Genomic DNA, 27423 nt, shown 5'->3' on the forward strand with positions numbered 1-27423 from the left:
GCGCCTTCGAAAACGTGTTATTTTGGACAGTTTTACCACAGCAAATTATTCTGACGTTTTAGCATTTAGCTTGGAACCAGAGCTAAAGCTATGCTCTTTAATTTCATATGGTAGAAAACTGAAAAAAAATGTTTTGAGGTGAAAGGTCCCTACCTTCTGATGATTGCCCCCCCCCCCCCCCCCCCCAACCCCCCCCCCCCCCCACCCACACACACACACACACACACACACACACACACACCACCCCAAGACACGAAGTTGGTTCCCAAGTCCCAACCCATGAAGACATGCCTTTGCTCCCAATACTGAAGACGTGTCTCGACTCCCGTCTCCCACCTATCGGCTCTTGAAGTGAAACTGAAGACCTATGGGATCCAGAAGACTCGTCGAGGAAGGAGGACATAGCACCTGCCTATTGTGGAGACGCAGAGTGAACCTGACAAAGAAACCGAAATGACCTACACTGATACTATGGGGGTGTTTGATACCGGAACTAAAGTTTAAGAGGTGTTTTATCGGATGTCACATGGGGTGTTTGGATACTAATAAAAAAATAAATTACAGAATTCGTCATTAATCCACTAAATGAATTTATTAAGCCTAATTAATCCGTCACTAGCACATGTTACTATACCACCGCATTGTCAAATCATGGACTAATTAGGCTTAAAAAATTCGTTTCGCAAATTAATCTCAATCTGTGTATTTAGTTTCGTAATTAGTCTATATTTAATACTCCATGCATATGTCCAAACATCCGATGGGACAATGACTAAAATTTAAGAGGTGGAACCAAACACACCCTATGTGTATTCACATGCAACTCTCTCATTGAGGGACTCTAAGTCCCAATAACTCATAATATATACAGTACATTCACAAGGGCGACCCCTAGGAAGGTTCTCTTGCTTGGGGGCTCGTCTGACTGGACGTAAGGTGCCACGTGGCTCTAAACCGGTATAAATCCCTGAGCCTCTAATATCTGTTGGATGCATTTGCATGTCTCCATGACACCCCCTCAATGTTTGTTTAGTCTTAATCATGTGGACATACAATGTTTGCCTACAACGACCGTGGAGTTAGCTAGTCTGTAACTAGGCCAAAAACACAGCGCACGTCAGGTGCATATACTCAACTCACAAAAAGACTGGAAGTTGTCTGATTAGCCCTGAGCAAACAAATATACATTCAATTATAGCTTTGCAGTACAAAGGAACAAATTTTATCTGCAGTACCATGACAAACACTTACGAACATTAGGGATTAACACAAAACAAGACTAACAAATAAATTAAACATCTGATCATCACAAGGTTTTTTTTTCCCCAGCAGTATAAACATTCAATATACCATGGTCCAATCAGGGAGTACGCAATGCTAATCACTACACGCACTGTTAAGTAATAACACACAAGTATACAACAATGATTTGTTGAAGGCCTTCAGCTACAAATATATATAACCCCTCCAGGGATAACAAAGTCAAAAAAGAATCATTTATGTTAACTCTTCATGTCATGTGAGCGTTCCTAAAAGGGCGACAACAGAAGAATGTGACAGTTGTTTTCTCTTCCCTAGCTTGGTCCATCCAGACGATCCCCACCATTGCTTGGCTGTCAAACTATCATTATGACCTTTCTATTGCTGATTGTGTGTTCCAGTCTCTGCTGTAGAATAACATCAATACAGGGTGGCGCATGCATTTCCTCAGACTGCTGGCAGAAATATACAGTCCTTGTGCAGCACTAGTCTCCAGAAACAAATTTCTTTTGTGTGTAGTACCGGTCTTCGCTAGCCTTCTTTTTCAAGTTCCTCTTCTGTTTATATAAGCCCCAGAAAATTATGTTTAGCGCCAATACAAAGGAACCAAACAAACCTACGAACTATAACAATGCATACCTTGTAAGCTTCATGATTGTCAACTATTCTTGTCGCCACTGACAATGTTGTTATAGATTTTGGGCTCCTGATTGTCTGAAAAATGTCCATGCTCTTTGGAACAGCATAAGGATCAATTTCACCCTGCAGCACACACTCATCGAGTTTCAACATGAATTTCAGCAATTACAACAAGTTTTATCTTCGATACTAAGCACTTACAGCTGAATTACCCTCGGCTACAGTCCCATGGACAACCAATGAAATGTTAAACGTAGTGATCTGTAACAGGGTATAAAAACAACTATGAGGGCATTCCTAAATTGTCATATAACAATGGCAGCATGCTCACAACATTGATAATTCAAGGATGGCAAAATATATACACTAATGAACTCATGGAGACAAACATACCATGTCCTTAGAAACTTCCCATGGCGCACCAATAATGACTTCATCAACATAGCGGCAGGCAAGAACACTAAGAGTACGCTCATGGAGATGCATTATAGGACGACAGCCTCTTCTATCCCTGGACAAAATCTAATTATAAGATTGGTATTTCAATTTGTAACAAGATGCTCTTTTGATATATACTTGATATATGCTATTTTGTAGTCAACAGGAGTAAGACCTGATAGACTGGTCGTCATAGATACCCACAAGAAGGAAGTCACCAAGTTGTCTAGCACTCCTGAGGAACTACATTAAATAAATATGAACCAAATTAGTGAAAAAAAAGGAGTTACAGTATGCTGATTTGCAGAGAACAAGAAAATGGCACCTCAACATGGCCAGCGTGGAAAAGATCAAATGCGCCATCTACATAGACAACACGAGCACCTGGCGAAGGAGCCTGAGTGCATATGAGCATATTGTTCAATATAAGAAACATAAGGCATTATGAATTATGAAGATTTAAAGCAGAGGATTATATATAAAAAGCTATTAACTACTCTAGATGTCAGGAAATCAGTAACCAACAACATTGAAAAGGCAGAAATACCACACTAAGGATCATGATTAAGGCATCACAAGTGTGGTACTTATTTAGGCCTATTTGTTTGACCTAGAGGTTGTGGCATTATTTCTATAATCCCTAGCTAAAACAAACAACCAGCTTGTGACCCCAAACCCCACAATCTAGTTTGCCCAGATTTCACAATCCCACGATCCACCCTCCACCAGCTTTTTCCAGATTGTAGCACACATATTTATCCACCATGTCATTACAGACATAGGAGGTGGGAGGAAGATAAAGATGGCCATAAGCTATAATTCATACAGCTTCAGATTTTGGACATTAGCTTTTCCACAACCCAGGTTCTACAAGCTGCTTTCTAGAATCCCTAACTAAAACGAACAGGGCCTAGTTAATTAGCTAAGAATACTATACCATGCCACTTTCTGTACATGCCCTAAAAGGTTGATCGAGTTAAGGTCACTAAATGTTATTCGAATTTCCTTTATGGGAGTCTGGGGGTAGATGTGGCCTCCATTCTTCATGAAAGGTCACAAATATGTAACGGTGATAATGCCAAGCGATCTTAACCATCAGAGCTCATACCTGCCCATTTGAAAACTGCATGATCCGGCGAGAAGTTGGAAGAAAATGAGATAGCTGACTTTTCACTTCATCGTTTGATTTCTCTCCAGCCTTCTCAGCAACGGCAACATTTAAATCAGTGTCAGTATCTTTCTGCTTGAATGTTAGCAGTATCCTCCCTGTGCACAAAAGGATATCATTTGTGTAAGATTGAAAAAGACAATATTTTGAATAAGTTTGAAAAGCCTTTTCAGGTAATGCATTATATGCTTAGTAGTGAATAACATATTCAGGAGAAACTGTCCTCCAAAAGAACACTGAGGCTACTGAGCCTTACCAACTATATCAGTGCTCGAGACGCCTTCTGTTCGCTTGATTTGCTTGTAACGCCCGACCTTCTTTGCTAATGCATATGCATCAGTGCCATCAGGTAGAAGACAAGGATCATCTCCATGAATAATGTAATCAATGTTGTACTTGTTGAAGAGAGTATTCATGAATTCTTCTGTTATCTCATAGGGTGCATTGGGAATGACCTCATCAACCCACTTCAGACCACTAACAAGAGTCAACCTAGAAATAGCAAAAACATAAACAGAGTTAATATGGTGCATTTTTCAGGTAATGAAAGCCGAAAAATTTAGATTATTATGAAAATATACTTAAATCAATATGAGACCATATCAAAATATGTTGATGAACCAGCTGTTCAATCAGTTTGCTACAGTACTGCTAATATGGACAGGATTTTTAGGAAAAAGATAGCGTGTTTCACAGAATAAAATAATCAAATTCTTCCATACCTCTCTTCCATGGAAAGGACAGGTGGACCTTTATTTGCCACAATCTCCTCATCACTGACAACTCCAACTACAAGCTGATCTCCCAGCAACTTAGCCTGCCGCAATGCATTTGCATGGCCGTAGTGCATGAGATCAAAGCATCCATCCATGTACACTCTCACAGGCCTTTTGTGTTCCCTCTTCTTTGGTACTTGTCCTAGATACGGCCAGAAATACGGAGCAAATGGAGCACCAATCCCCCCAAAGTAGCCCGTGGATAACATAAGAAAGGTAAGAGTGATCAGAACTCCTCCAATTCCAAACAACTGTGAATAGTATCCGCTGTTCCAGAGCCCCTGGTGGCTCTCAAACGCTAGTAATCCCATCATCATCTTCAAGGCAGTGTAATCCTGGTAATGCTTCTGTCAAAAAGTAGAATATCAAAATGAGACTCCAACTTAGTTGACGTATTCTGTGGCAAATGAAAACCATTATATATGCAGTAAGCCAGTATAAAACATGTCATTTTCCATCATTTGGAGGAACCAATAGCATTTGCAGCTTGATTACTGCCATCTTTAAAACCTAGAAAGTGACTCGAAAAAGAAAGAAGAAAAGCGTGCCTTTCTGACTACTTCTTATATTAACTACAGATGGTTGGAAGGATGGCAGACATATAACCAGAAGAATTAGATGTATATATGCCAAAACGTGCTTAACGATCACATCACGTTGACCAAATCCTAACCACCAGATATTTCAGAAAACCAGATTTTTGTGCAGAGGGGCGATCGCGGAGAATTTGGAAAAGACTCGAATTGCTTTTGGAAGAAGCCACGTAACGACTGATGGAGCTCTAGAAACATGCTGTTAGCATGAGATACTATTCCACCTTCTTTCTCAGCAAGAAACACAGCTCATTTGTTCATTCCAAGGGGAAAAGAAAAAGAACAACTCCGAATACTGTTGAGCAAGCTCCTCTAATTCGCAGCAGTGATAACAAAAAAAAAATAGAATTAGGCGAGCAAGGGAATTGACAAACGAATCCGTCTCCATCTCCAGCATCCTGTCAGCAACCAAAGAATCAAACATGCCCGGCAGAGAATCACATTCCCATCGCACCCAGCACGCCTCAAGTTGAGCACTGCAGCCAGCTAAGCAGGCAGGTAGAATCTGTAGAGATTCGACGTTCCAGCAGGCTCAGGATAGCGGGAGGAAGGTTGGAGATTATAGCCAAAAAAAGCATCAGCTCGAATTCACACTCCAACCACCCGGAATCCCCGTTTACAGCGCCGCGAAGAGCGGGGGCACCAGAATGCAATCTCCCGGCAGGCCGGCCGGCCGTGATCCCAATTCCATCGTCACTCACGTGAATCGCCACACAAATGACGTCGCGGGAAAGGGGGAAAAAAGGAATTCTCTTTTCGTGAACGCCAAGCTGACAGGCAGTGGCATAGATCAAAGGGGATCGCAACAAGAACCAAAAGAAGAGAAAGAAAAACAGAGATCTTTCCGCACTGCAACAAAAACAGAGATCTTTCCGCACTGCATTTGACGAGCGCGAGCGCGCAACCTGAAGACAGCGGGGATCAGGGAGACGCACCGAGATGGAGGCGGCGAGCGGCGGAGGGGCGACCCCGGGGGGCGGCGGAAGGCGGGCGCTGATCTCGCGTCGAAACCAGGGCTCGGCGCGAGATCTGCCGCGGGAGGCGGCGAGGTTCCACCCGCTCGTGGCGCGCGCGCGTGTCACTGCTCTTGTTTTGGGAGGGAGGAGAGGAGGCCGGACGGAGGGGAGGGAGAGGACAGAGGAGAGGTGTGTCGCTCTTGTTCGCCGTCTGGTTGTGGTCCCAATTGGGGGCTGGTGGAAGCGTGGGTGGGTTCACGTCCACCAAACTGCCCCGGGCCCACACGGCTGGAAGTACTGTCATATGTTTATTTGCAATTGGAGTACCCGACGGAAAGTAAGGAGGGAATTCAGCTATTAAAAAAGTTCGTTCCTTCGAGCCACCGAAAAAATTCAACAGATTTCAACGTAACTTTTTTTTTTCACCCTGCCACTGCCTCAGATCGGCTGTAACTGTGTCAACCTGTATGTATGAAAAATTGAAAATACCTTATATCTAAATATATCATTAATTTTTTTGAGCATCTTAACGACTTTAAATAAAAAAAACTCAAAACTAGAAAGTTATGATCTATAATTTTCATATAAAAATTATCTTTATTTAATTCCGTAAAAAAAAGACATGATTTAATCATATCAAATCATATTTTTTTACGGAATTAAATAAAGATAATTTTTATATGAAAATTATAGATCTCGACGAGATCTACAACTTTTTAGTTTTGAGTTTTTTTATTTGAAGTCTTTAAGATGCTAAAAAAATAATGGTATATTTAGACCTAAGGGTATTTTTGACTTTTCACACCTACAGTTTGACACCGTTAGAGCCTAATCTGACAGCAGTGACATGGAGGGCAAAAAAAGTTAGAGCAGTGGCGCTGAAGTCCGCTGATCTTTTTCAGTGGCTCATAGGGAATTATGATCTTTTTTAATGGCTCACAGAGAATTTCCCCGAAAGTAAAATACTGCTTGGGTAGTGCTGGCGCCCGGACGTCCGATGGATAGCGATCCATCGGACGGGGCCGTGGACGCAAGCCTCCACATGTCTACGTGACTGAGGCCCACGTTGTTCCCCTCGTTTCTCTTCTGCGCTTGTTTCCTCATGTCGCTCGCGCTGCGCGGGCCCCCAGCTCACCCCTGCAGCCCGTCCCCACAGCCTGTTGCGTCTGCCTTCGCACCGCCCCACGTACGCGATGAGCATGCCCCATCGCCCCCCTGACTGCAGCACCCCATCCGCTCGTCCCCAATGCTTCCGTCCACTATCCCTCCGGCGAGCCACGCGCCCCCCGCCGAACAACATAGAAAGCTGGAATAAAACACGTGCAACAACACGGAAACAACTACTGCAATATTATGTTGAAGCAACTAAAACACCATGAATATGTTATTACGACAATACGGAAACAACTACTGCAACATTAGGCTGAAGCAGCTTAAACACCATGAACATATTATTACAACAATACGGAACAAACTGCTGCAACAATAGGTTGAAGGAGCTGAAACATTTAGAACATATTATTGCAACACTGGGTGTGAAGCGTATGAAATAACGCTCGAATAAAAACACTTGCAACAACATGGAACAACTACTGCAACATGAGATTGAAGCAACTAAAATATTTTGAAAATATTATTGCAACATTTGTGCCAAACATATGAAACATCCAGATCAGAACGATTGCAACATCATCTAGAAACAAGTGAAACATTTTAAAAGAGTGCCTGCAACAAAACCTTTGAAACAAAATGCAACATGGGCAAAACACCCCCTAGATCTACTTGTGCAACATCCTTACAATTCAACTGCAACATACCTCTGAAGCATCTGAAACAACTGAAAGATACAATTGCAACATATAAGGGGGGAGAGAGCTTGCACGAGGAGCCCCATGGCCACCAGATTTGAGGGCGTCAGGAGCTCTCTGTGGGGGAGGACGTCGGTATCGAGGAGGGGCGCTGCCGGTGTGCGGAGGAGGAACCCGGGATGTAGGAGGAGGACGCCGGGGTCGGAGGAAGGAGATGTCGGTGTGGGCGAAGGAGTCGTCGTGGTGGGGGAGGGGCACCTTCGGGGTGGGGTGGAGGGAGCCGGGGTGGGGGAGAAGGACACGGGGTAGAGGAAGGAGCCGCTGTAGTGACGGAGGAGGACGCCGCCACCGCCGGCCAGGGAGGGAGCGAGGTGTGTGGAGGACAGGCGGAAGGCGGGGAGGAGCGCGGCCGTTGGTTCGCGACGCTGCAAGCGCAATTGGGGGCGCACAGGGCTCCTGGATCCATGGGGGGATGAGAGAGGGAGGAGAGGGGCAGCAGCGGCAGCAAATGTGTGGACGGGTTGAACTGCAGTGCGAGCGGATAAGACCGTGAGAGACAAGTGGAGGAGGACATGCGGCGCGTATCGAATCGTTATACGACGCGCGTCTAGAACCGTTAGACGTCAGAGTCATAGCATTACCGATACTGCATCGGTACGGCAGTTTGCCACCCCGTGATGTTCCTCGACGATGAGGCAAGCTGTTAAACATACTCCCTCAGTATATGTGTTTTCGTTTTTGGAGAAACAACTTTGACAAAATATATATTAAAAATATTAATATTTATGGTACATAATTGGTATCATTGAAAAGATCTTTAAATCTAGTTTTTTTAATAAATTTATTTGAAGATACAAATGTTGCACGTATTTTTTATAAATCGAGTCAAACTTTCAGCACGAAAACCGAAAATGACAGATAATAAATGAATGAAACTCTCTTAACATGACTACTAACTTTATATGAGTCATAAAATAAAATTAAATGTTTATGAAACCATAGAATAACACTTTTTCTATTAGGAGTTCATGTTTCAGTTTACTCTATATGGCATGACGGTTTTGAAAACGACCATAAGAAAACCTCACTGAGACCGTCACAATGGCCTAGCTCGGTTCCAATTTTAATCCTACCCTAGTTTCTAAGAAAGAAGACATGGTGTATTGACTGCAGTGCTATCTTCTTCTTCTTCTTTTTGGATAGAATGGCTATACATTGCTTCCACCATCTTGGGACGGATAGATGTGATGCTTTTAAACTTCTACGGATCTGAGCACAATTTGATAAAAAAAAACCATCGGTGGAGTACTGCTTCCAAAATACAATTCTTTTTAGGATTCTTGCTCGTCCAACTCTAGTTTTAGGGTCTGCTTGGATCATCTGTGGCTAGTTGTTAGTTCAACTAAAGTTTATATGACAGTTTAGATGACTAAGTTTAGTACTATGTTGTTTCGATACATGAGCTATGACTTATGAAGACCGAGGAGGGACTAGCAACTAGTTAGGCTAAACTAGAGTTTAGTCCACCTATTTGATGGCATATGACTAAACTTTAAACTTCAGTTAATGATGATTCAAATAGAACCTTCTTAACCTTTGACCACTAAAATGATGAAAAAGTCAAGTTCATTGATTGAAAAGCTAAGGTTTGATGATGCTAGACTAGACTTACATTGGAAAATACTTTCGTAACGAAAGAGCGTGTTTTACTATTAAGAAAATGCTAGCCAAATCGATACCTTGTGGCGGACTAGTGTTAAATAATTTTGTGTTTTTGCATTAGACTGAGAATTTTCAAGAGAAATCTACTTTGTGATTTTAAACTAAATATTTCAGAAATGAAAATGGAATCAGAGCTTGAAACCGCGTAAAACGAGCGTTGTCCGATATCCTATTAACAAATAAAAATTAATAAATTAGGGAAACTAATAATCCCATGGAGAAGAAAGAAGTGGCTACGCAAAGTTTTTCATCGCAAGCTTTGGACTTTTGAGGGGTGAATGTGCGAAAGCGGCACGACAGAGGAGAAGAGCACGCGATTTTTGCGAGGCGCCGTCGGGGGTCCCACGGCCGGACTTGCCGGTCGCGTACGTGCGCCGCTGGCCCGTCGGACGCAGGGCACTGTAGCGTGGGCCCGACGGCACGCGGCCCACGGGGCGCCGGGCCTCCTGTCCTGGGCTCCCGGCTCCAGCCGCTGCGGGCGGTGGCCCCGCGGTGTCTGGCGTGTCGCGGCCATTGCCTTTGACCGCCCGTTACCCGTATATAAGCACCGGCATATAACTTCGCGTGTAAGCTAACCGGTGCATTACGCGCGCCATTGCGCGCGTCGCAAGTTAGGTGGAAATGCATCCATTATATATATATAGGGAAGCTGAAGCATTGGTTTTTTATGTAGATTGGAGCACTTGTATGAGAAATATTTGACAGTGTATTACAAGCAGGATGGGTATATATTTTATATAACGGCACTACTTAAGTCTAGCGATGTTCTAAACTGATTGCATAGGCAATACTTTATACATTGCATAATAGTGTATAGCACAGAGCGACTTTGTACATTAGGCGGCATGATAAGTAGCAATGTTGTCTTACACATAACAACATATTTTTTACACACAATGGTTGACGGAGCGGCTATACATTTGGGTTGACGGTGCTGACAAGGTTCTTAGTATTTTGGTTCACGGTCAGAAAGCTCACCAACGGAGAGTGAGGCACACCGCATAGCTGCTGGATGAATATGTTTATCCATTTGCTTTTGTTAGATCTACCTGGTCTGTGAAGTGTAAGATGATGGCATGGAGTGTGCATGTCCGAGCAATTTGCCAAATGACTGATAGCAGCATGCATTCCGCGTAGTGGCTGCATCCGAATTGGTCACCTGTAAAGCATGAAATGTTTGATATGTTGAAAAGTCTCACAACAGTTTAGTAAGGAATAGTGCCTACAACAGGAAGGGATAGAGGCCTAGGAAAGGTAGTAGTGTTATAGTTCTTAATGACAGTTCAGTCTGAAAAAGATGGCGTAGACCAAGCAATTAACATTTTTCCTAGTTGGCTCAACATATTTATTACTCTAGAGTAAGAGGTCACAAAATGTAAACGATAAATAGAAAAAGAAAGCATCATCCTTTCTTATGAGCTATGATATGAGCATGCTGCAAAAAAACACATAATCCATATTACCTTGCTGCTGGGATGCCAGCACTGGTAGCCCGATCGTCCACTCTGTCATTCGGTAGACCCTATAGGTTCAAAGCCTGTAAGCCTGCGAACCATCAGCAAGCTGCCCGTGATGGCACACTGAGGTAAGAATGATGTCCCTGTACAAAGAAAGTACATTACGGAATCAGTGCATATAACTGAAGTAAACAGAAACCATGTTTGCATACTGAGAACATAGAGAAGAGGGCAGGGTGATGCCATATGTTAAGTGTATGGCATGCCGCAAATAGATTTTCTGAACCAAGCAACCAAAAGTTGGTCTGAGGAATGTAACTGCATAAAAATTAGCTGTAGCCTATCTGCTACGATTGCTGCAGGGCGGCTTGGTTGAGCACGTAAGGTGAGCAAGTATATAAATTAGATTCCAAATAGCGACATAATGGTACTGCTGCTGACCCAAACTCCATGACAGGCTGGAAGGCAACAAGCTTTATGGCACTGAAGGGAAAATTAATAAGTACACCAAATGAAGGATCCTTTCCACAAAGTAGGCAAAATGGGACGTCGTTAATAGAGAGGACATTACCACTCCTATTTGCAATCTTGATGAGGTGCTTTTTTTCGTCCGAGAGTCCTTTACATATGTATGTGGCTATCCCATTGCCTATTTTTTATTTCTGCAAAACAAAATGTAGACTATGCTTACATGATGTATGTTCATATCAAAATAAATAACGATGGAACAATTGTACGAAAATGATATTTAGGCTTGAAGGCATCGACACCAAACCATTCTCTGCCGTAGCTAAAATATTCGAGTGGCAGAGCAAGCAAGATAGATTTAATTGACATCAAGGCTAATTGAATATATATAATATCTGAAGACGCTAGGCACCATAGGCACACACTTATATATGCTGAAAAGATTACAACAGCAGCACTGCGCATTGAGACATGTTCAGTTTTTTTCTGCCACAACATGAATGGCACGGGTAGCAAAATTTGTGCTACCGTCGATAGGCCTAGCTGCACGCAAAACCTTATGTGTGAGAAAAATAAATCCATACTGAACACAATACTGCAGCTAACGATCTAAAACGAATCGAAACTGAAAGACAGTCATAAAGGAAATGGCTATTGTAAAATTGAAATCACCTACAAGGCTAAAAGACATCATCAGGTAAAAAGGAGAACAACTCAAACTTAGAGCGTGCTCTGGAACGTATCCTGAAAAATTGTGTAGGCACTATTGGCCACAGAACGATGAATGAAACTCAATGAGGATGCTGATCAGTAAACATAGTTGTTGAAATTGATTGTATTAAGTTGATCCATCGGTTTGATTTTAGAGCTGAATGGGAGGACATTTGTAAGGTTGGGAAGGTCACTACATTATTAACCAATTTATCTGACGAATATAATTAGAACCCGCAATATTAGAAAATAATGGAAAATGTTATCAAGTGGAAAAATAACAGACTAGAATTATATACCATCCTGAAGGAGAAAATCTCACTGTACTAAACCTGAGCAGGCAACAGAAATGGAATTGCATCAAAATGGAGACGAAAAGGCAATATTTTATCTTAAACGAACACAATAAATCAATGCAGCACATGAAGCAGCACTGTATAGAAGCGAAATACCAAAAAGATGTGGCTTCTTGTCACCTAATGTAGATGCAACCAGTAATCATCGTTGCCTCCTAAACCAAGTAAAACCGAAGTGTCTAATTAGATGAGTCTTGCGATATGATTAGAAAACTAAGTACCTCATAAAGATAACATGATCAAATGAGGATGTACCTGAAATATTGTAGTTTAAAGGTTGCCATCTTTATAGAAGCAGTGGATGCCATTGGCGTCTCTGTAACTATTGGAAAGATAGACCATAACTAGAGAAGGTAAACAATGACCTGAGTAAGGACGGATCAAAATCAATACTGCATCAATAAATGCAACCAGCGATGTCGTGGAAAATGAGCACAACAGTCAACAGAAACTTTCAAATTAATAACCTTATTAATGTCCGGTGTCAGGACATGAAACACATAATTTGATGCAATTATTTCTTAAACAAAGATAGCTCCACTGCAATGTGGGTACATGCAATACATTAACCTAAACCATGTAACATCACTAATTAAAGAAAACATCTCCAATATCCAAGCATTAATCTTGCCGGAGCTGCAGCAGCAGATGGTCACTAAATTGCAAGAGGTAAATGGCAAGTAGCATCAGCCATCAACACACAAATAACTGTCAAGAAAACGAAGAGGTAGATGGCACTATTGCAGACTCACCAGGGCGTTTAGTGATTTACCCCCAAATGAAGTGCCGATGCAGCTGCAAAAAATAAATGGAATACATATCGATGGAACCGGTACATAGATGTACCAAATCGACCAGGCTAGTATCAGATCTTACCAATAAGATAGTCGTAGGGACCGTGGCGCAGCGACGTGAACCTGGTTGGATATGACAAGCTCATTTTCCAATAGATGTGCAAAAATCATTGATTTTCAGTAACGCATAAAGGGCGAGCAATACCCAAAAAAAAACACTAAAAGTAGTGGTGCCTACCAACAAAATCGTGGATCATCAATAATCACAACGTGTAGTTGCATGTTCCTCGGTAGCTAGTGCAGAAGATCGAGAGACCGGATCTGGATCTGAATCTGGAAGAGAGAAGAAGGCAAGATATTTTTGGTGCTGTTAACCATTGGGAGGGTGTCACGTGGAGATGCAGTAAGCAACCGAGAGAGTAAATCTAGACAGTCAAGGTGCGATCACCGGAGGACCAACGTCGACCTATGGAGGTCGAGTGACGCTGTCGGCGCACCTAGGCAGTCCTCTCTCATCGTGTGGCCGGAGCGGCCCTCCCCCATGCCACCGTCGTCCATGGCTCCCCAGGCTTAACTGTTGGTGCTGTACACAGATCCGGTGGGGAAAAGACCGGATCCGGGCATGGAGACCCCAGATGGACCCTAGCAAAGAAGGCAGACAAGCACAGATCAACGCTGCACCCTGGCACCAACGAGGGAAAGGGAGGATAGTAAGGTAGGGAGGCCACCTTCACCTATGTCTTGTGGCGCCAGAGCCAACGAGCGTTGGGGGCTGTGGCCGAGCTGGCGCGTGGGGCCTAGACGCGCCGGGGAGGTAGCGCTAGGCACGCAACGGCGCGGTAGGGTGCGCAGCCCGCGCCAGAGGGCGCGCCAGGGGTGGCGCCGTTGGCCCTGTGCCACCGCGCCTGCGGCGCCGCCACAGGAAGAGGGAGAGGGACGGAGGAAAGAGCAGATCTAGGGCCGTGGAGGGAGGAGCGAAGGCAGGGACGCTGCGGGCGACGGAGGGGAGGAGGGGGTGAATGAGGATGAGGACGGTCACAGTAAAGAGACGGAGAGTAGATGAACGAAGGCTACAGAACAGTAGCCGGAACTGAATCTGAATGTTGAAGCGACGATCCAATGGAACAAAATAAATATGCTACCGTGGCCACCCTGAGGAGCGGCCGAAGCTCGCTGCTTTGATAGTAAGAAATTGCGTCAGCAGCCTGTTAGCATGGAAAAACTGTAATCATAGTAAAATATCATTTTATTTATATCATCACGAACTACAGTATTTATAATAATGGGCCGTTCGGCTGCCCTGAAATTCAGCCGAAAACACTATTTATGGATGAAAAATACTATTCACTTTTTCACAAATTCCTTCAGATTCATCCAGATTTCTCTAAATTTCTTCAAGCGAACAGGACCATGTATTCTCTTGTATAGATATAAAATTATTACAGATTATCTCATTTTCATTTTTAATTATCTGTGACTTTCATGGCAATACGTGTAGCATCCTTCTAGTACAGAAGAAAACAACATCACCACAGCTGTTTGCAGCGAAATGACGAGGAGTCGGAAGCGGACACAGATCGTCCAGATGGCGTGACGAAACGCGCCGGACGGCGAGTAGGCGACCCGACACGTCGACGAGGTTTAGGGCCTGTTCGTGTGAATTTATCCGTCACGATACTGGGTTGGTTCGGCTTTGTTCGATTTCTTTCTTTTTTCGATCGGAACAGTATTTTCTCTCACGATAATTCAGCTTTGGTTTGTTTTTTCAGTCAATTTTAGCATAGCGAACGGAGCAATAGTGTTTTTCTCTCGTAATAAATTAGCGAACAATATTGAGACATTTTTTTTTGGCTGCCGCTGGACGATACTAGTGAGTGTAATAAGATTATCTGAATCGACCATGCTGAAGCTCAACAGTAATCTCAAGAGTCAAGACCATGTGCCGATATCCAATTAGCCGTGGTGGAAAGGTAATCTCAAGCTGAACAGTAACTTCAAGGCCATATGCCGATATCCAAGCCGTCCGTATAGGTGCTGCATCTTCGTACAGTGGTGGTCGGTTTAGATTTTTTTTTATTTTTAATATTTTTTATAAACTAATTTTAAATTTCATTTTTTAATTTTTTTCTAAAACTAACACTTTTGGTCGCGCCTATTGTCATGGCGCAGCGAAATGCTTGTGTCGCGTCATGCATAGTGGCGCGGCGAGAGGAACGACGTGGCGATGACCGAGGCGTTGACCGGTGACGTGGCAGGGTCTGCCGCGCTATCGATCTTGGCGCGGTAGTGACGCACCCTGATCGGTGGCGCGGCAGAGCCGGCTAAAAAGGCCGTGGCCCAGTCCTGCCTACCTTCACGCCTTGGCCCGCCTGTCCGCCACGCCTGCTTGCCGTCGCGCCTGCCTGCCTACCACTCCCAAGTGTTGTTGGCGTCTGGCCCTCTGTTTCCGCCTCTCTCCCTCCCTTCCTTTCCCTGGCCGCCTCCCTCCCTCCTCGGCCTCGTTCAAGGTAATGACGCATTTTTTATTTTTGTTTAAATGTTGGATTGAAATATTATGAATGAGAGTTAAGGTTAGGAGGAAAATTATGTTTGAGAATTATGGGCTATGGTTTGGAGAAAGATATTAGTTTGATTTTGTCGATGTTAAGGTTAATTATTTAGTTAGAAGTATGTTTACCATGTATATTTTTGTTGCTATAAGTTTTGGTTATATTATTTGAGTTACAATGCAAATGATTATATTTTACATTAATTTGCGATGTTTTGATTGATGTTTAATTTGAACCGTTTTATTAGATGGAAGACATATTTCGGGAGCAGTTGTGGCGAAAACGGGGTCGTCCTAGAGAATTATACCCCGACGAGTCTAGCAAAGATGCCCCCATCCCTCCTGACCTCCATGTCCCTAACTGTGACTGTGGTCGTCCGACCGACATGTTTCAATCAAGACATCCAGACACAGCGGCTCGTTGCTTCTACACATGCAGTCGTTTTAATGTAAATAATTGTTTTCGTATGTTTTTTTCTTCATTTGTATTACTAGGTTACTAATATTTTGTTGGAATTTTGTTGTGTAGGCCCATGAGAAGTGCTTTTTCTTTCAGTGGATCGACGGTGTAGATAAGTTTGACCCCAGGTACCTCCTTTTCGACGATTGGTGAAGAGGACGACATCCACGAGAGCACTTCGAGCGGTGGGTTCCACCTCCCCCTAACCCCCTCCAATGACGGCTAAGGAGAAGCACTTAGCCGTAGTTAGACGACTCGAGAAACCTCCTCTGTGCGATTACGAAGATCGAGGTGTGATAAACCCTGAGAGTACGTTGGAGTTTGTGTGTCCAAACAAGCATAAAGTAAGTACAAAGTGTATGTGTTGAAATGTTGAGCTATATGTGTTCATGTACTAATGTCACCTTATTTAGGTGTTTTCAATGGTGAAGTGCCGTTTCAAAGAGTGGTTGTATGGTCCTAAGAACCAATGGCCGGAAGAACCACCAAAGGTTAAAGAAAAGAAGAAAGAAAGGGTAATTTACAAAGCACCTCCTGTCATGTGCGAATGTGATGTTGAATCCAACTATGGCCTAGTCCCTTCAGAGCTTGGAATAGGCCATTATTGCGGCCATATGGTTGACTATGATGAAGTTGGTTATTTTTATGGTAAACATGAAATCGTATTTTGTTTCTTTTGCTAAGACATATATGATATAATTTTTTGTTTGAATAGAGCACTAGGAAATGCAGGTGGGAATGTTATGATGGTCAAGCTAAGTTCTTGGATGAACTAAAGGGGAGGCAAGTAATTGCACGAAAGAGGGGATTTGGACCTGACTACGTCAACCTATTCGTTAAACATCATAAAGACAAGATGCATGAGTTTGCTAGACAACACGGTATTCGTAACCCGATCAATATTGGGCTTGACACATGGGGATAGGAGAGACGGAGGGTGTTAGAGGAGGAGAGAGCAAGCAAGGAGGCAAGGGAGGAGACAAGAGTACAGATGCAGGTCTTGAACGAGCAAGTTGTTGCATTATGTGCCAATGAGTACTTAAAAGCCATTTTTTCGTTGCCTGATTTTAAATGTAATATAATCACGTTGCTAATTGATTGCATTTTATACATGAAGGGATTAGATATAGTGAGGACCATGACGGAGAGGTGGCTCGTGCAAGGTATGAGGAAAAGAAGTTAGATGAGCACAGAACGCGAGCTGGTCGCACCGTTCAATCACCGATTATGTTGTCTGATGAAAGGGACAAAGATGAGGACAACACCGCTAGACTGAGCGAGCTCATCGCTCTAGCATAGGCAGGCGTGCAGACAGAGGAGGCTGAGGACAACACTGGCAGACTCAGCGAGCTCATCGCTCTTGCTGAGGCAGGCTTGCAGGCTGAGGAGGCTGAGGACGACACTGACAGACTGAGCGAGCTCATCGCTCTAGCAGAGGGAGGCTTGCAGGTGGAGGAGGATGACGATACATTCTTTACTCAGGCCACAGAGGCTGTAGATGAAGCGGAGGCCACTTACTATAGGCGACACGCAGGTTAGAGTAGTGTAGGTGAGCCTAGCCACATGAACGGGGAGGAAGAGAACGCGTTCTTGTCTCAGGCCACAGATGAAGCGGAGGCCGCTTACTACAGGCAAAAGGCAGATAAGGGCAATGCAGGTGACCCTAGCCATAGCAACAAGGTTGTGGTAGAGGATTGGTACTCGAACAATGAGTTGCTTACTTAGTATGTTTCTGACTGAGGGTTTTTGATTGTGCCGTCTATTAGTTCCATGCTTTATTAATGATCAATGTAGCTATGTACTAGAACTTTCATTGTGTTGTCTTGTTTTTCTTTTGAACTATTGATGTATTGTACCCATGTATCATGTACTCGGATTACCCATGGTGGATCTTAAGTGATCACATGCATTTGTCACCCTCCGAGCCATCCGTTTGTTGCTCTCCGATGCATCCAAGTTTTTTTAATAATAGCGAATGCGTTGAGAATTTCTAAAACGAACAAAATTGAGTGAAATTATTTCGAATACGGTTGGCTGGCATATATATCTTGCATGTTTCCTATGTATTTTAAAATAGTAGCATGTAATTTATGTTATTAGCATCAGATCAATGTAAAATAACTAGGCCCACGGTGTGGCACATTTGGTACATCGATGTTCTCGTTTGGCACACAACCCTAAGCTCAGGTTCTACCACGCCATAGCCCACGGCACGGCACTAACGTGCCAAGGCCCACATTACCTCAACTCGTAGTCCGAATGAGTGATGTTGTATGGCCTATGGTGATACACAACATAGTCCTGAATGAAGAGCTTCATCTCTGACATTGTATTAAATATCATCCCCTTTCTAAGGGTTTCTTTCTCATGGTCATACAATGATTTCCTACACATCTAGAGACTGATGTCACAAACTGCCATATCCATCATGCTGACATCCCTATAGTTCAGAATGCCCTTAAAAAGTACATTCATCGACCTTAGTTGCTCAAGCTCAGTCGCTGTCTAAGGTGGTGGTGGAACATACTGCTGCGCTTCACTAATTCTGCCCCATGAATCATAGGGGGTGTAACAACCCGAAAATCCATACACTAAAAATACCAACTACAAAATTTTTCTTAAAAACTCCCATGTGATGATGAGTGTCATGTATAGAAACCCAACCTAAGAGATGCATTAGGTCTAACCCCAACCCAAGTCAACACATAAGCATGGCATGCCATATGTTAAATCCTGTTTATTTAAATACTGACAAATAAAGTGTTGCATACATTGTTAACTCAAATTGTGATTTGGATTTCCATTTGCTTTATGTTATGCTTAACAACTCCTTTAAGGAAACACACCATAAAAGTAATTATTACTCAAACCAAGGAATAAGAGTTTAAAGAGAAAATTAATTCTATTTTTGTATAACAAAACTACACCTATTTTTGTTATACAAAATAGCTAAATAAATTCCTAATATTTATATAAGAATGTTGTGGGCCTCATATCTAAAACTCCAATGAATATGGTGCACCAATTTGGAATTTAAATTTTAAACCAAATTTGAATTCAAAACAAAGAAGAAGAAAAATAAAATAGAAAAAGAAATGGAAGGAGGAAGCCTCACAGCAGCCAGGCCTGCTCGGCTTCGCAGCCCAGCCAGCCCAAGCAACCGAGTTGGCCCAGCTCGCCCTCAGACCCCGTGCGCTCCCAACGGCTGGCCTAGCTCGCCCTCCTGGCCTCGCTGGCCTGCTAGCACTCGCGGCCCACGCAGCCAGCCCGCACGCCGCTCTCACCTCGCCTACAACCGCTGCCACACGGGCCCCGCACGTCAGCCACCCCCGTCCACAGTGTCGTCTTCTCCATGCCCATGCCGCAACCGCCCGCGCGACCGGGGGCCAACAACGTTGGTAGGGGCAGGCCAGGGGGTCACGCCCAGGGCATGGCCTTGCTCCCCCATGCACCGCGGTCACGCAACCTCACGCCACCGTCGGATGCGCCCCACGCCTCTCCACCGCACGATACTAGATGCCATTGGAGGCATGGTGCTTGGCTATAAAGCCATGCCCGGTGCCTTAGCCTCTCCCTCAGCCACCGCCGCCGCTTGGTGGCCCAGCAGCCGCACCGCACTGAGAGTAGAGGGCCGAGAAGGAGTTCAGGAGAGGAGGATCGGAGCCACCCGCGTGCTGCCAAAGTCGCCGGAGCCAAGGGCGACGCCGTCGTTATCATCACAGTCGCGGGTCAGCACTGCATGGCTTCTGGAGCTACACGGCCTCGAACCGCCACTGCATCACCACCCTATCGCCTTCAACACCAACAGTGAGGCCCCTCCTGGTCTCTCCCTGCTCGCTACCGGACCTCACCGTGTCGGCCATGGTGCTCCACACCAGGAGCGTGTAGGCTAGGGCCGTCTTTGGCCTCGGGATACACATGCACCCACGTGCACATCCGTGACCACGCCGTGACCACCCCACTAGAGCCTCGTAGCGTACCCGCATGCCTCGTCGTCGTCACCATGTCGCCGTGGCCGCCGAGGAGCCCCTACCGGCCACCTAGAAACCCGAAGCCCTGCCTTGAGCCCTGGACGCCCTCGCCGCATCCCCACAGATCCATAGAAGCTTACACGCCCCACTGAGACGCTTCTCCGAGGCCATAGCCACCTCACCGATGCCACCATCATGCCCAGAAGACCGCCGCTGTGGCCGGCACACCACGGGACCCCGCACGCCGTGTTAACCCCACCAACAAAGACACCGAGGCTTAGCGGAGCTTCCACCCGCATCAATTACGCACCAGCGCCGCTATCAAGGCTCACCAAGTGCTCATCGCCGGCGTGTAAGCCACCGTGGGGAAAAACAGAGGAGAGGGGGTGAGTTGGGCAGCGCAGCCCTGCACTCGGTGCACGTGAGCCTGCAAACGGTCCATGGACCGTGAACCTGAGTTCACTATGGACCACATAGTGCAGGCCACACGGTAGACGAAGCCCAGTAAGAGCCCATGACAATGACGTGGCAGCGCCACAGCATGCCACGTGTCCGGGTCGGCCCAGCCCAGACCAGCCCAACCTGAGCCCGCCAGAGCCCATTTGAGACCCGGTCCGTGTTGACCGCTGATTGGTCAATGTTGACTGTTGACCTAGCCCCACATGTCAGTGGCACAGACACTCTGGACCCCATGTCAGATGCTGACATCATGCTAACATCACACGGGACCCACACGTCAAAAGCCAACACTGCCGGGGTGACGTCATGCTGACGTCACGATGACATTAGCTGCTGACGTCAGCAGCCCTGGCCCCACACGTCAGTGACCCTGACCGTTAACCATTGACTGTTGACCATTGACTCACCCATTGACTGACGTTGACTTTGACCGGACCCACATGTTAGTGACCCAAGAGTCCCTGGACCCACCTGTCGGAACTGATGACGTTGCTGACGTCATTCTGATGTCAGCTGGACCCCACCTATCAGCTCGAAACTGAGATGATGACATCATGTTGACATCATGCTGGCATCAGCATGCCATGTGGACCAGTCACAGCGTGACACGTGTCAGCCCAGAATTAATTCATCCTTTTCTATTTTCAGAAATGATTTAAACTTCGGAAATTCATAACTAATTCATACAACCTCGAAAAAATATGAAACTAGGACCAAAATTCATCTAAAATCGAGCTTTACGCAATGAACCCATGTTTGAGTGCATTTGGCTCTTTTGAATTTTCATTGCTTCTTTGTGCTATTCTATAGACGTCGCTAACGCGACTATGATACGATCGTTGCAGACTCAGAGAAGAACCAGACGGACAAGGATCGTGAGTACCATGAGGAGTACGGAGATGACTACACTGAAGGTGCCACATCCCACCTAATCTCATAGAACCTATTACGCATGGCTAATATAGAGTTGCTATTGCTTTACTTTACTGCTATGATCAGATTATGATAGGACTTGCATGGTAGTATGCTTACTTGAAGGCCTTTACCTTGATGCAACCTTACCCCTGCATACCCTGCTATTAGGCTAGACACACGCTTACTACTATATATTTCATTACTTATACTTCTACTACGCTTATACTACATGCATGGTGGAAACTGGTGTTATCTGGACTATGGGGAGAGTGCTGCATGTGTGACTTGGGTGTGTGGAGGGTGAGGGTTGTGTTGACCAAGTTGGAGTATACGACAAGCCTGGGGCAAGTCTTGCCATGTGGTGCTACCTAGGCACCCTAGGAATGGATACCTGTGGTGGGTAAATGGTATATGAGGTGGTCCTGGGTGTGAACCTGTGATGGGAGGAGCCCGGGTGGAGGTGCTGTGGTGGCACGGTAAATGGAAACCCTGATGAAGACATTCTGGCTTGGTCATCCCTAAGGACTTACTAGTACTCAGATTCACCGGGAAGCCTTACATACCACTCGCCCTATATGGTGTGGGACGGCTGGACTACTTGATGGGATATTGCCACTACTGCTAGGTTGATAGCGGACAGTGTAAGGAGGTACAGGGCGCGGGGATTCCCCCACACCCTTTCGAGACTTCATGGAGACCTTGTGGACTGGCTCATGACTCACAGTTTCAGCCACCCCATACTAGACTTGGGGTGTACCAGGGCTAAATGGTAGGGTGGCATTATCCTAGACTAGCAAGCGGCCGGAATCAACCCAGTTGATGACGGTCAGCGAGGAAGGCAGATCTTGTGGTTATGTAAAACCTCTATAGAGTGTATGGTTGATCGATCGATACATGTGCCGACTTGTCGGCTATGGACCTTTTCCTGGGTTCTGCTTAAACTAGATAGAGAGATGAGTCCATCTCTTCTTCCCCCGTGAGAGAGTGTCGGTCGTAGCCAGGGGCTATGGGCCTTGAGGCAGTGCTGAGAGGGAGTTGGCCTGTCGACTGAGCGATGGTATGGTATTGATGGAGATGGTGATGAATCGATCCTAGGATCGAAACCTAGCTCGGGAAAGGAAATGGGGTGGAAGGTGTGTGGAATGGTGTTAAAACTTGACCAACTATTATTATATACTTGATATGATACTGCATAGGAAACCCCAGCCTTATAGGTTCCTTTTGATTATATCCAACTTGCATCCAATTTCCACAAAGCAATGCTCATAGGGTGGGACTGGCCAGTACAAATTGTACTGATAAATTTTGGCACATAGGTTCTGCTGAGGAGTATAGCTCCGAGGAGTTTGATGGTTGAGGGGTTCGTGCCTACGCTCGAGTTTGGCGATCTTATCTTCAAGCTGTTCTGAATGAATGCTACTTTTGATTCCGCCAATACGGCGATGTAATAAATTATGTAATTCTGCACTATTTGTACTCTGATATTATCGTTGTATGGATGTGGTATTCGACTAGAAATTTAGGTAATATGATCTACAACGGTCTTATTATACTTTGACTCTATGGATTTCCCTTCGCGGAAATCAGGTCGCTTCAGGGGGTATCATTTGCTGGTAAATCTGTGACTAGTCTACCCTGAGCCTGGATAGCATACAAAACCTCAGTTGGTACTGGTAATAGCATACCATGAATAGGTACTAGCATGGCATCAACTGGTGTGGGCATAGCATGTCTATCTCCCTCGTCACCATCTGAATTGTCCGAATCACTGCTAACTACATCACCGATCCTATCCTCCTCCTCATGTTCCTCTTCTTCCAGTTCAAACTCGTTCACATCGAAATCATTGCTTATATAGCCTACTAGACTTGAATGAAACTGCTTCTGCATCAACTAACCGTCCAAATCCATGTTACCCTGAGCTGCTTCCCCTTCGACCCCCAATTCTTACTCATTGCCTCCAACACTGTCAATGGGCGGCCCATCCTAGACACCCTACATCCTGTACTCATTCTCCACCACCACCTCAGCTATGGACACATTGGAACCTTGGAGCACCCTAGTGTAGTAGGACCAGTGAGCAGGGTCACGCAAGGGCATGAGGACATAGTGTGCCCTAGTCTTCCCAGTATCAAACCTCCCCTTCAGTGTGAAATCACTGCCAAACTTTGCATTCAAACGGACACAAAGGTCGTTGAAGCTAGGAGGTTCATCAAACCATTCCAATTCTTCTTCCATATCCTCAAACATACCATCTTCTCTCCTAACACTTCCTCCATAAAAAACTCTAACACAACAATCCATCTACAAAAGTATTTCAAGAAACTTCATCAATTCATCGAAATCATCGTACGTAATGTCCATAGTAATATTAATACCTATTCTAACTGTACTATCTATACTAACTAACTTTACTATCTATACTAACTTACTATATTGCCTATACTAACTAAACAAATTAACTTTACTAACTATACTTTACTAATTATACTAACTTTATTTATTTTACTAACTTACTATACTAACAATGTTAATTCAATCAACAAATACACTAGGGGACTACCTCATGGCAGTGGCGCTCGTCCTCGCGGTGGTGGCGTGCTAAACAGGGCCAGGAGGCGTGGGCGCTGGCCTCGGTGGTGGCGGCGGGTGGACATGGGATAGAGAGAAGGGCGTGTGGTAGTTGGGAGCGGTGTACAGCGTGGCAGTGAGGGCGGCAATGGCAGTTGTGGGCCCTCCATGAGGGTGGCGGTATGGCAGTGAGGGCGGTGGTGGGCATGGTGGGCATCCATGGTGCGGCGGGCGTTCAGAGGGGGTGGCACATCGGGTGCAGCGGTGTGGCCGTGTGCGGCACGAGCGGCGTGCGGCCATGGTCGGCGGTAGGCGCGACAGGCAGGCGCTGCCAGCGGCAAGCGCGGTGGCCATGCGCGGCGGGCAGGCGTGGAGGGCTCGAAGGCGCGGTGGGCATGGTAGGTAGGCAAGACTAGGCCACGACCCTTTTATCCAGCTCTGCCGCGCCACTGATCAGGGCGTGTCACTGCTGCACCTAGATCGGTGGCGCGGCAGACCCTGCCACGTCAGCAGTCAGCGCCCCGGTCGTCGCCACGTCACCCCTCTCGCCGCACCACCATGCGTGACGTAGCACAGGCGTTTCACCGCGCTAGGAAAATAGGCGCGGCCAAAAGTGCTAGTTTTGGAGAAAAAAAATTAAAACAATGTTAGATTTAAAATTAGTTTACAAAAAGTGTTAAAAAATTCTCAGTGTAAAGGTGTGTTGAAAGCTCTAGTTTGGTTTTGGTAAATTGATGAAACCCTAAGTGTTAACCTAGTTTATCAAAGTGATTATGAGATAGGTGGCACTGCTCCAAGTGATGAAGAAATTGTGAAGATCATGTTGATAGTGATGCCATGATGATGATCAAGCGCTTGGACTTAAAAAGAAGAAAGAGAAAAACAAAAGGCTCAAGGCAAATATGTAAATGGTAGGAGCTATTTTGTTTTGGTGATCAAGACACTAGGAGAGTGTGATCACATTTAGGTTCGATAGCTGTACTATTAAGAGGGGTGAAACTCGTATTGAAATACGGTTGTCAAAGTGCCACTAGATGCTCTAACTCATTGCATATGCATTTAGGATCTAGTGGAGTGCTAACACCCTTGAAAATGTTTATGAAAATATGCTAACACATGTGCACAAGGTGATACACTTGGTGGTTGGCACATTTGAGCAAGGGTTAGGAACTTCACCGATGGAGTGTCCGCCCATAGAGTGCGGACAGTCTGATGGTGCCACCGGCACCCTAGACAGAAAAGATGGAGGTCACTGTAAGTGATCGGACATTGGTCTTGGTAGGATCGGCGTGTCCGGTCAGAAGAAGCAGCGAAGACGCTGGCGTCAGTCTCTAACCGGACGCTGGGTCACTTAGTGACTAGACGCTGGAGGGTTGCATCCGGTCCTACTGATGTGGCAGTGCACACAGGAGACGCCGAGTGACCAGATGCTGGGTGAGTCCAATCAATCATGATCAAACGCGTCCAATCGTGAAAAATTGTTTCTGGATGCTTACTGGAAACGACCGGATGCTGAGGTCCAGCGTCCGATCACTTCGCAGCAGCGCCTCCGGTCATCACTTGACCGTTGAGATCGAGCGCTCAGTATTTGAAGAGAGGGGACACATGGCATGCATCGCACGACCAGACGCTGGGGTCTAGTGTCCGATCAATCTAACTGGAGCGTTCGATCACCCTGTGTTTAGTGTAGTGAGGAGCCCAACGGCTCTATTCATGGGGGCTCTCTATTTAAGCCCCATGGCAAGCTCAAGCTCACCATCTTGGCCATTTGCATTGACATAGCAACCTTGTGAGCTTAGCCAAAGCCCTCTCACTCATCTCCATCATAGATTCATCATCTTTGTGAGATTGGGAGAGAATCCAAGTGCATTGCTTGAGTGTTTACATATAGAGGCACTTGGTGTTCATGTTTCACTGTGGGATTCATTTGTTACTCTTGGTGGTTGCTATCACCTAGATGGCTTGGAGCAGCAAGGATCGTTGAGCGGAGGGTGGTGATTGTCTCCGGCTCTGATCGCGGTGATTGTGAGGGGTTCTTGACCTTTCCTCAGCGGAGAGCCAAAAGGTACTCTAGTGGATTGCTCATGGCTTGTGTGATCCTCATCTTGTATTGGTTGTGCGGCACCCTATTGAGGGTTTGGCATGTGATGCCAATCAGCGCGTGAACCTCCAAGTGAGTGAATCGCCACAACGAGGAGTAGCTTGCCGGCAAGCAAGTGAACCTCGGTAAAAATCATTGTGTCATCATTTGATTCTAAGGCGATTGGTCTTCATTGTTATTCATTCTTGTGATTGATTAGCTCCTTCCTCGACATGGTGGTATAACCATCTTGCTCACTCTCTTTACATTACCGAAAACTAGTTGTCAAGTTCTTTAGTGTAGCTAGTTGTGAGAGATTGTTAGTTTGGTTAGTGTGGCTCTTTAGTTAGCTTTTGAGAGCACACTAACTTAGTATAGTGTCATAGCTATTGTGTGGATAGAAACTATATAAACTATAATTCTGGTAGGTTGCTTGCTATTTTAGTAGGCTAGCGCAACACTTGCTTCACCTCATAATTGTCTAACCGGTTTGTTAAGTGTTGTTGTAGATTTTTTAATAGGCTATTCACCCCCTCTAGCCATTAGGACCTTTTATGTGTGCATTGGATGCAGCTTAAGGCTTAAGTCGTGGTGTTCATATTATATTAGTATATAAATATAATAGAGAATCCACCAAAAAATGAAGAAATAGAATCAATTTTAATAAAAAAAGTAACAAAAAGATAATGGTTTCAAAAAAGAAAGAGCACGAGAATCAAAGAACGCCCTGTGTTTGAAAGAAAAAGATAGCACGGTGAAAGGATCAAGATGCCCAAGAGGAGGTGAGTTGGGCTAATTCTAAAATTCTTTGCAATAATTAAACTCTACACTTAGCCCACTTCACCCCTTGTGCCTAGAATATGTTTCTAATGTTCTACCGCACAAAAGTTTTGCAACCTAAGTTCCAATCCTAGTCTAGCATGGTAATTCTATGAATGTAAAGACAAGAATTGAATTGCTCAAAGTAAATGTTTAAAGTAAAGAGAGAAGGAGGAATGCGGTGATGTTTTGCCGAGGTATCGGAGAGTCGCCACTCCCCACTAGTCCTCGTTGGAGCACCCGCGCAAGGGTGTAGCTCCCCCTTGATCTGTGCAAGGATCAAGTGCTCTCTACGGGTTGATTCTTCGACACTCCATCATGGTGAATCACCCACAACCACTCACAACTTGAGTTGGGCCATCCACAAGCTCCGTCGGATGATCACCAAGCTCCCAATCACCACCAAGCCATCTAGGTGATGGCAATCACCAAGAGTAACAAGCAAGAACTCTCA

General features: G+C 45.2%; 1 protein-coding gene and 1 long non-coding RNA gene across 2 annotated transcripts; both read right to left on the reverse strand.

The window, feature by feature from the left end:
• Nucleotides 1-1305: 1305 nt before the first annotated feature.
• LOC136499229 (ethanolamine-phosphate cytidylyltransferase-like) lies at nt 1306-5970 on the reverse strand. Its single transcript, XM_066494940.1, has 10 exons — nt 5810-5970; nt 4228-4628; nt 3762-3997; nt 3446-3603; nt 2663-2734; nt 2513-2580; nt 2293-2410; nt 2101-2160; nt 1900-2022; nt 1306-1817 (listed from the first exon to the last, which is right to left on the reverse strand). Exons 2-10 carry the CDS (start codon nt 4596-4598, stop codon nt 1746-1748), a joined length of 1278 nt encoding a protein of 425 aa, XP_066351037.1. The 5' UTR covers nt 4599-4628; nt 5810-5970; the 3' UTR covers nt 1306-1745.
• Nucleotides 5971-10096: 4126 nt separating this feature from the next.
• On the reverse strand, nt 10097-13424 carry LOC136502281 (uncharacterized). Its single transcript, XR_010770463.1, has 8 exons — nt 13385-13424; nt 13229-13269; nt 13105-13147; nt 12608-12674; nt 12449-12507; nt 11389-11479; nt 10824-10960; nt 10097-10519 (listed from the first exon to the last, which is right to left on the reverse strand). It is a non-coding gene; the product is annotated as an uncharacterized lncRNA (long non-coding RNA).
• Between the last annotated feature and the right edge of the window lie 13999 nt (nt 13425-27423).

The sequence above is a fragment of the Miscanthus floridulus genome, chromosome 13 (genome assembly GCF_019320115.1).
Source record: "Miscanthus floridulus cultivar M001 chromosome 13, ASM1932011v1, whole genome shotgun sequence".
In the NCBI taxonomy this organism is placed as follows: Eukaryota; Viridiplantae; Streptophyta; class Magnoliopsida; order Poales; family Poaceae; genus Miscanthus; species Miscanthus floridulus.

Coding starts and splice junctions, on each gene's coding strand:
- LOC136499229 (XM_066494940.1), bottom strand. CDS start 4,598: ATGATGATGGGATTACTAGCGTTTGAGAGCCACCAGGGGCTCTGGAAC. Junction 2,735..3,445: donor TGCAGTTTTCAAATGGGCAG/GTATGAGCTCTG, acceptor ATATGCACTCAG/GCTCCTTCGCCAGGTGCTCG. Junction 2,161..2,292: donor GGGAAGTTTCTAAGGACATG/GTATGTTTGTCT, acceptor ACCCTGTTACAG/ATCACTACGTTTAACATTTC.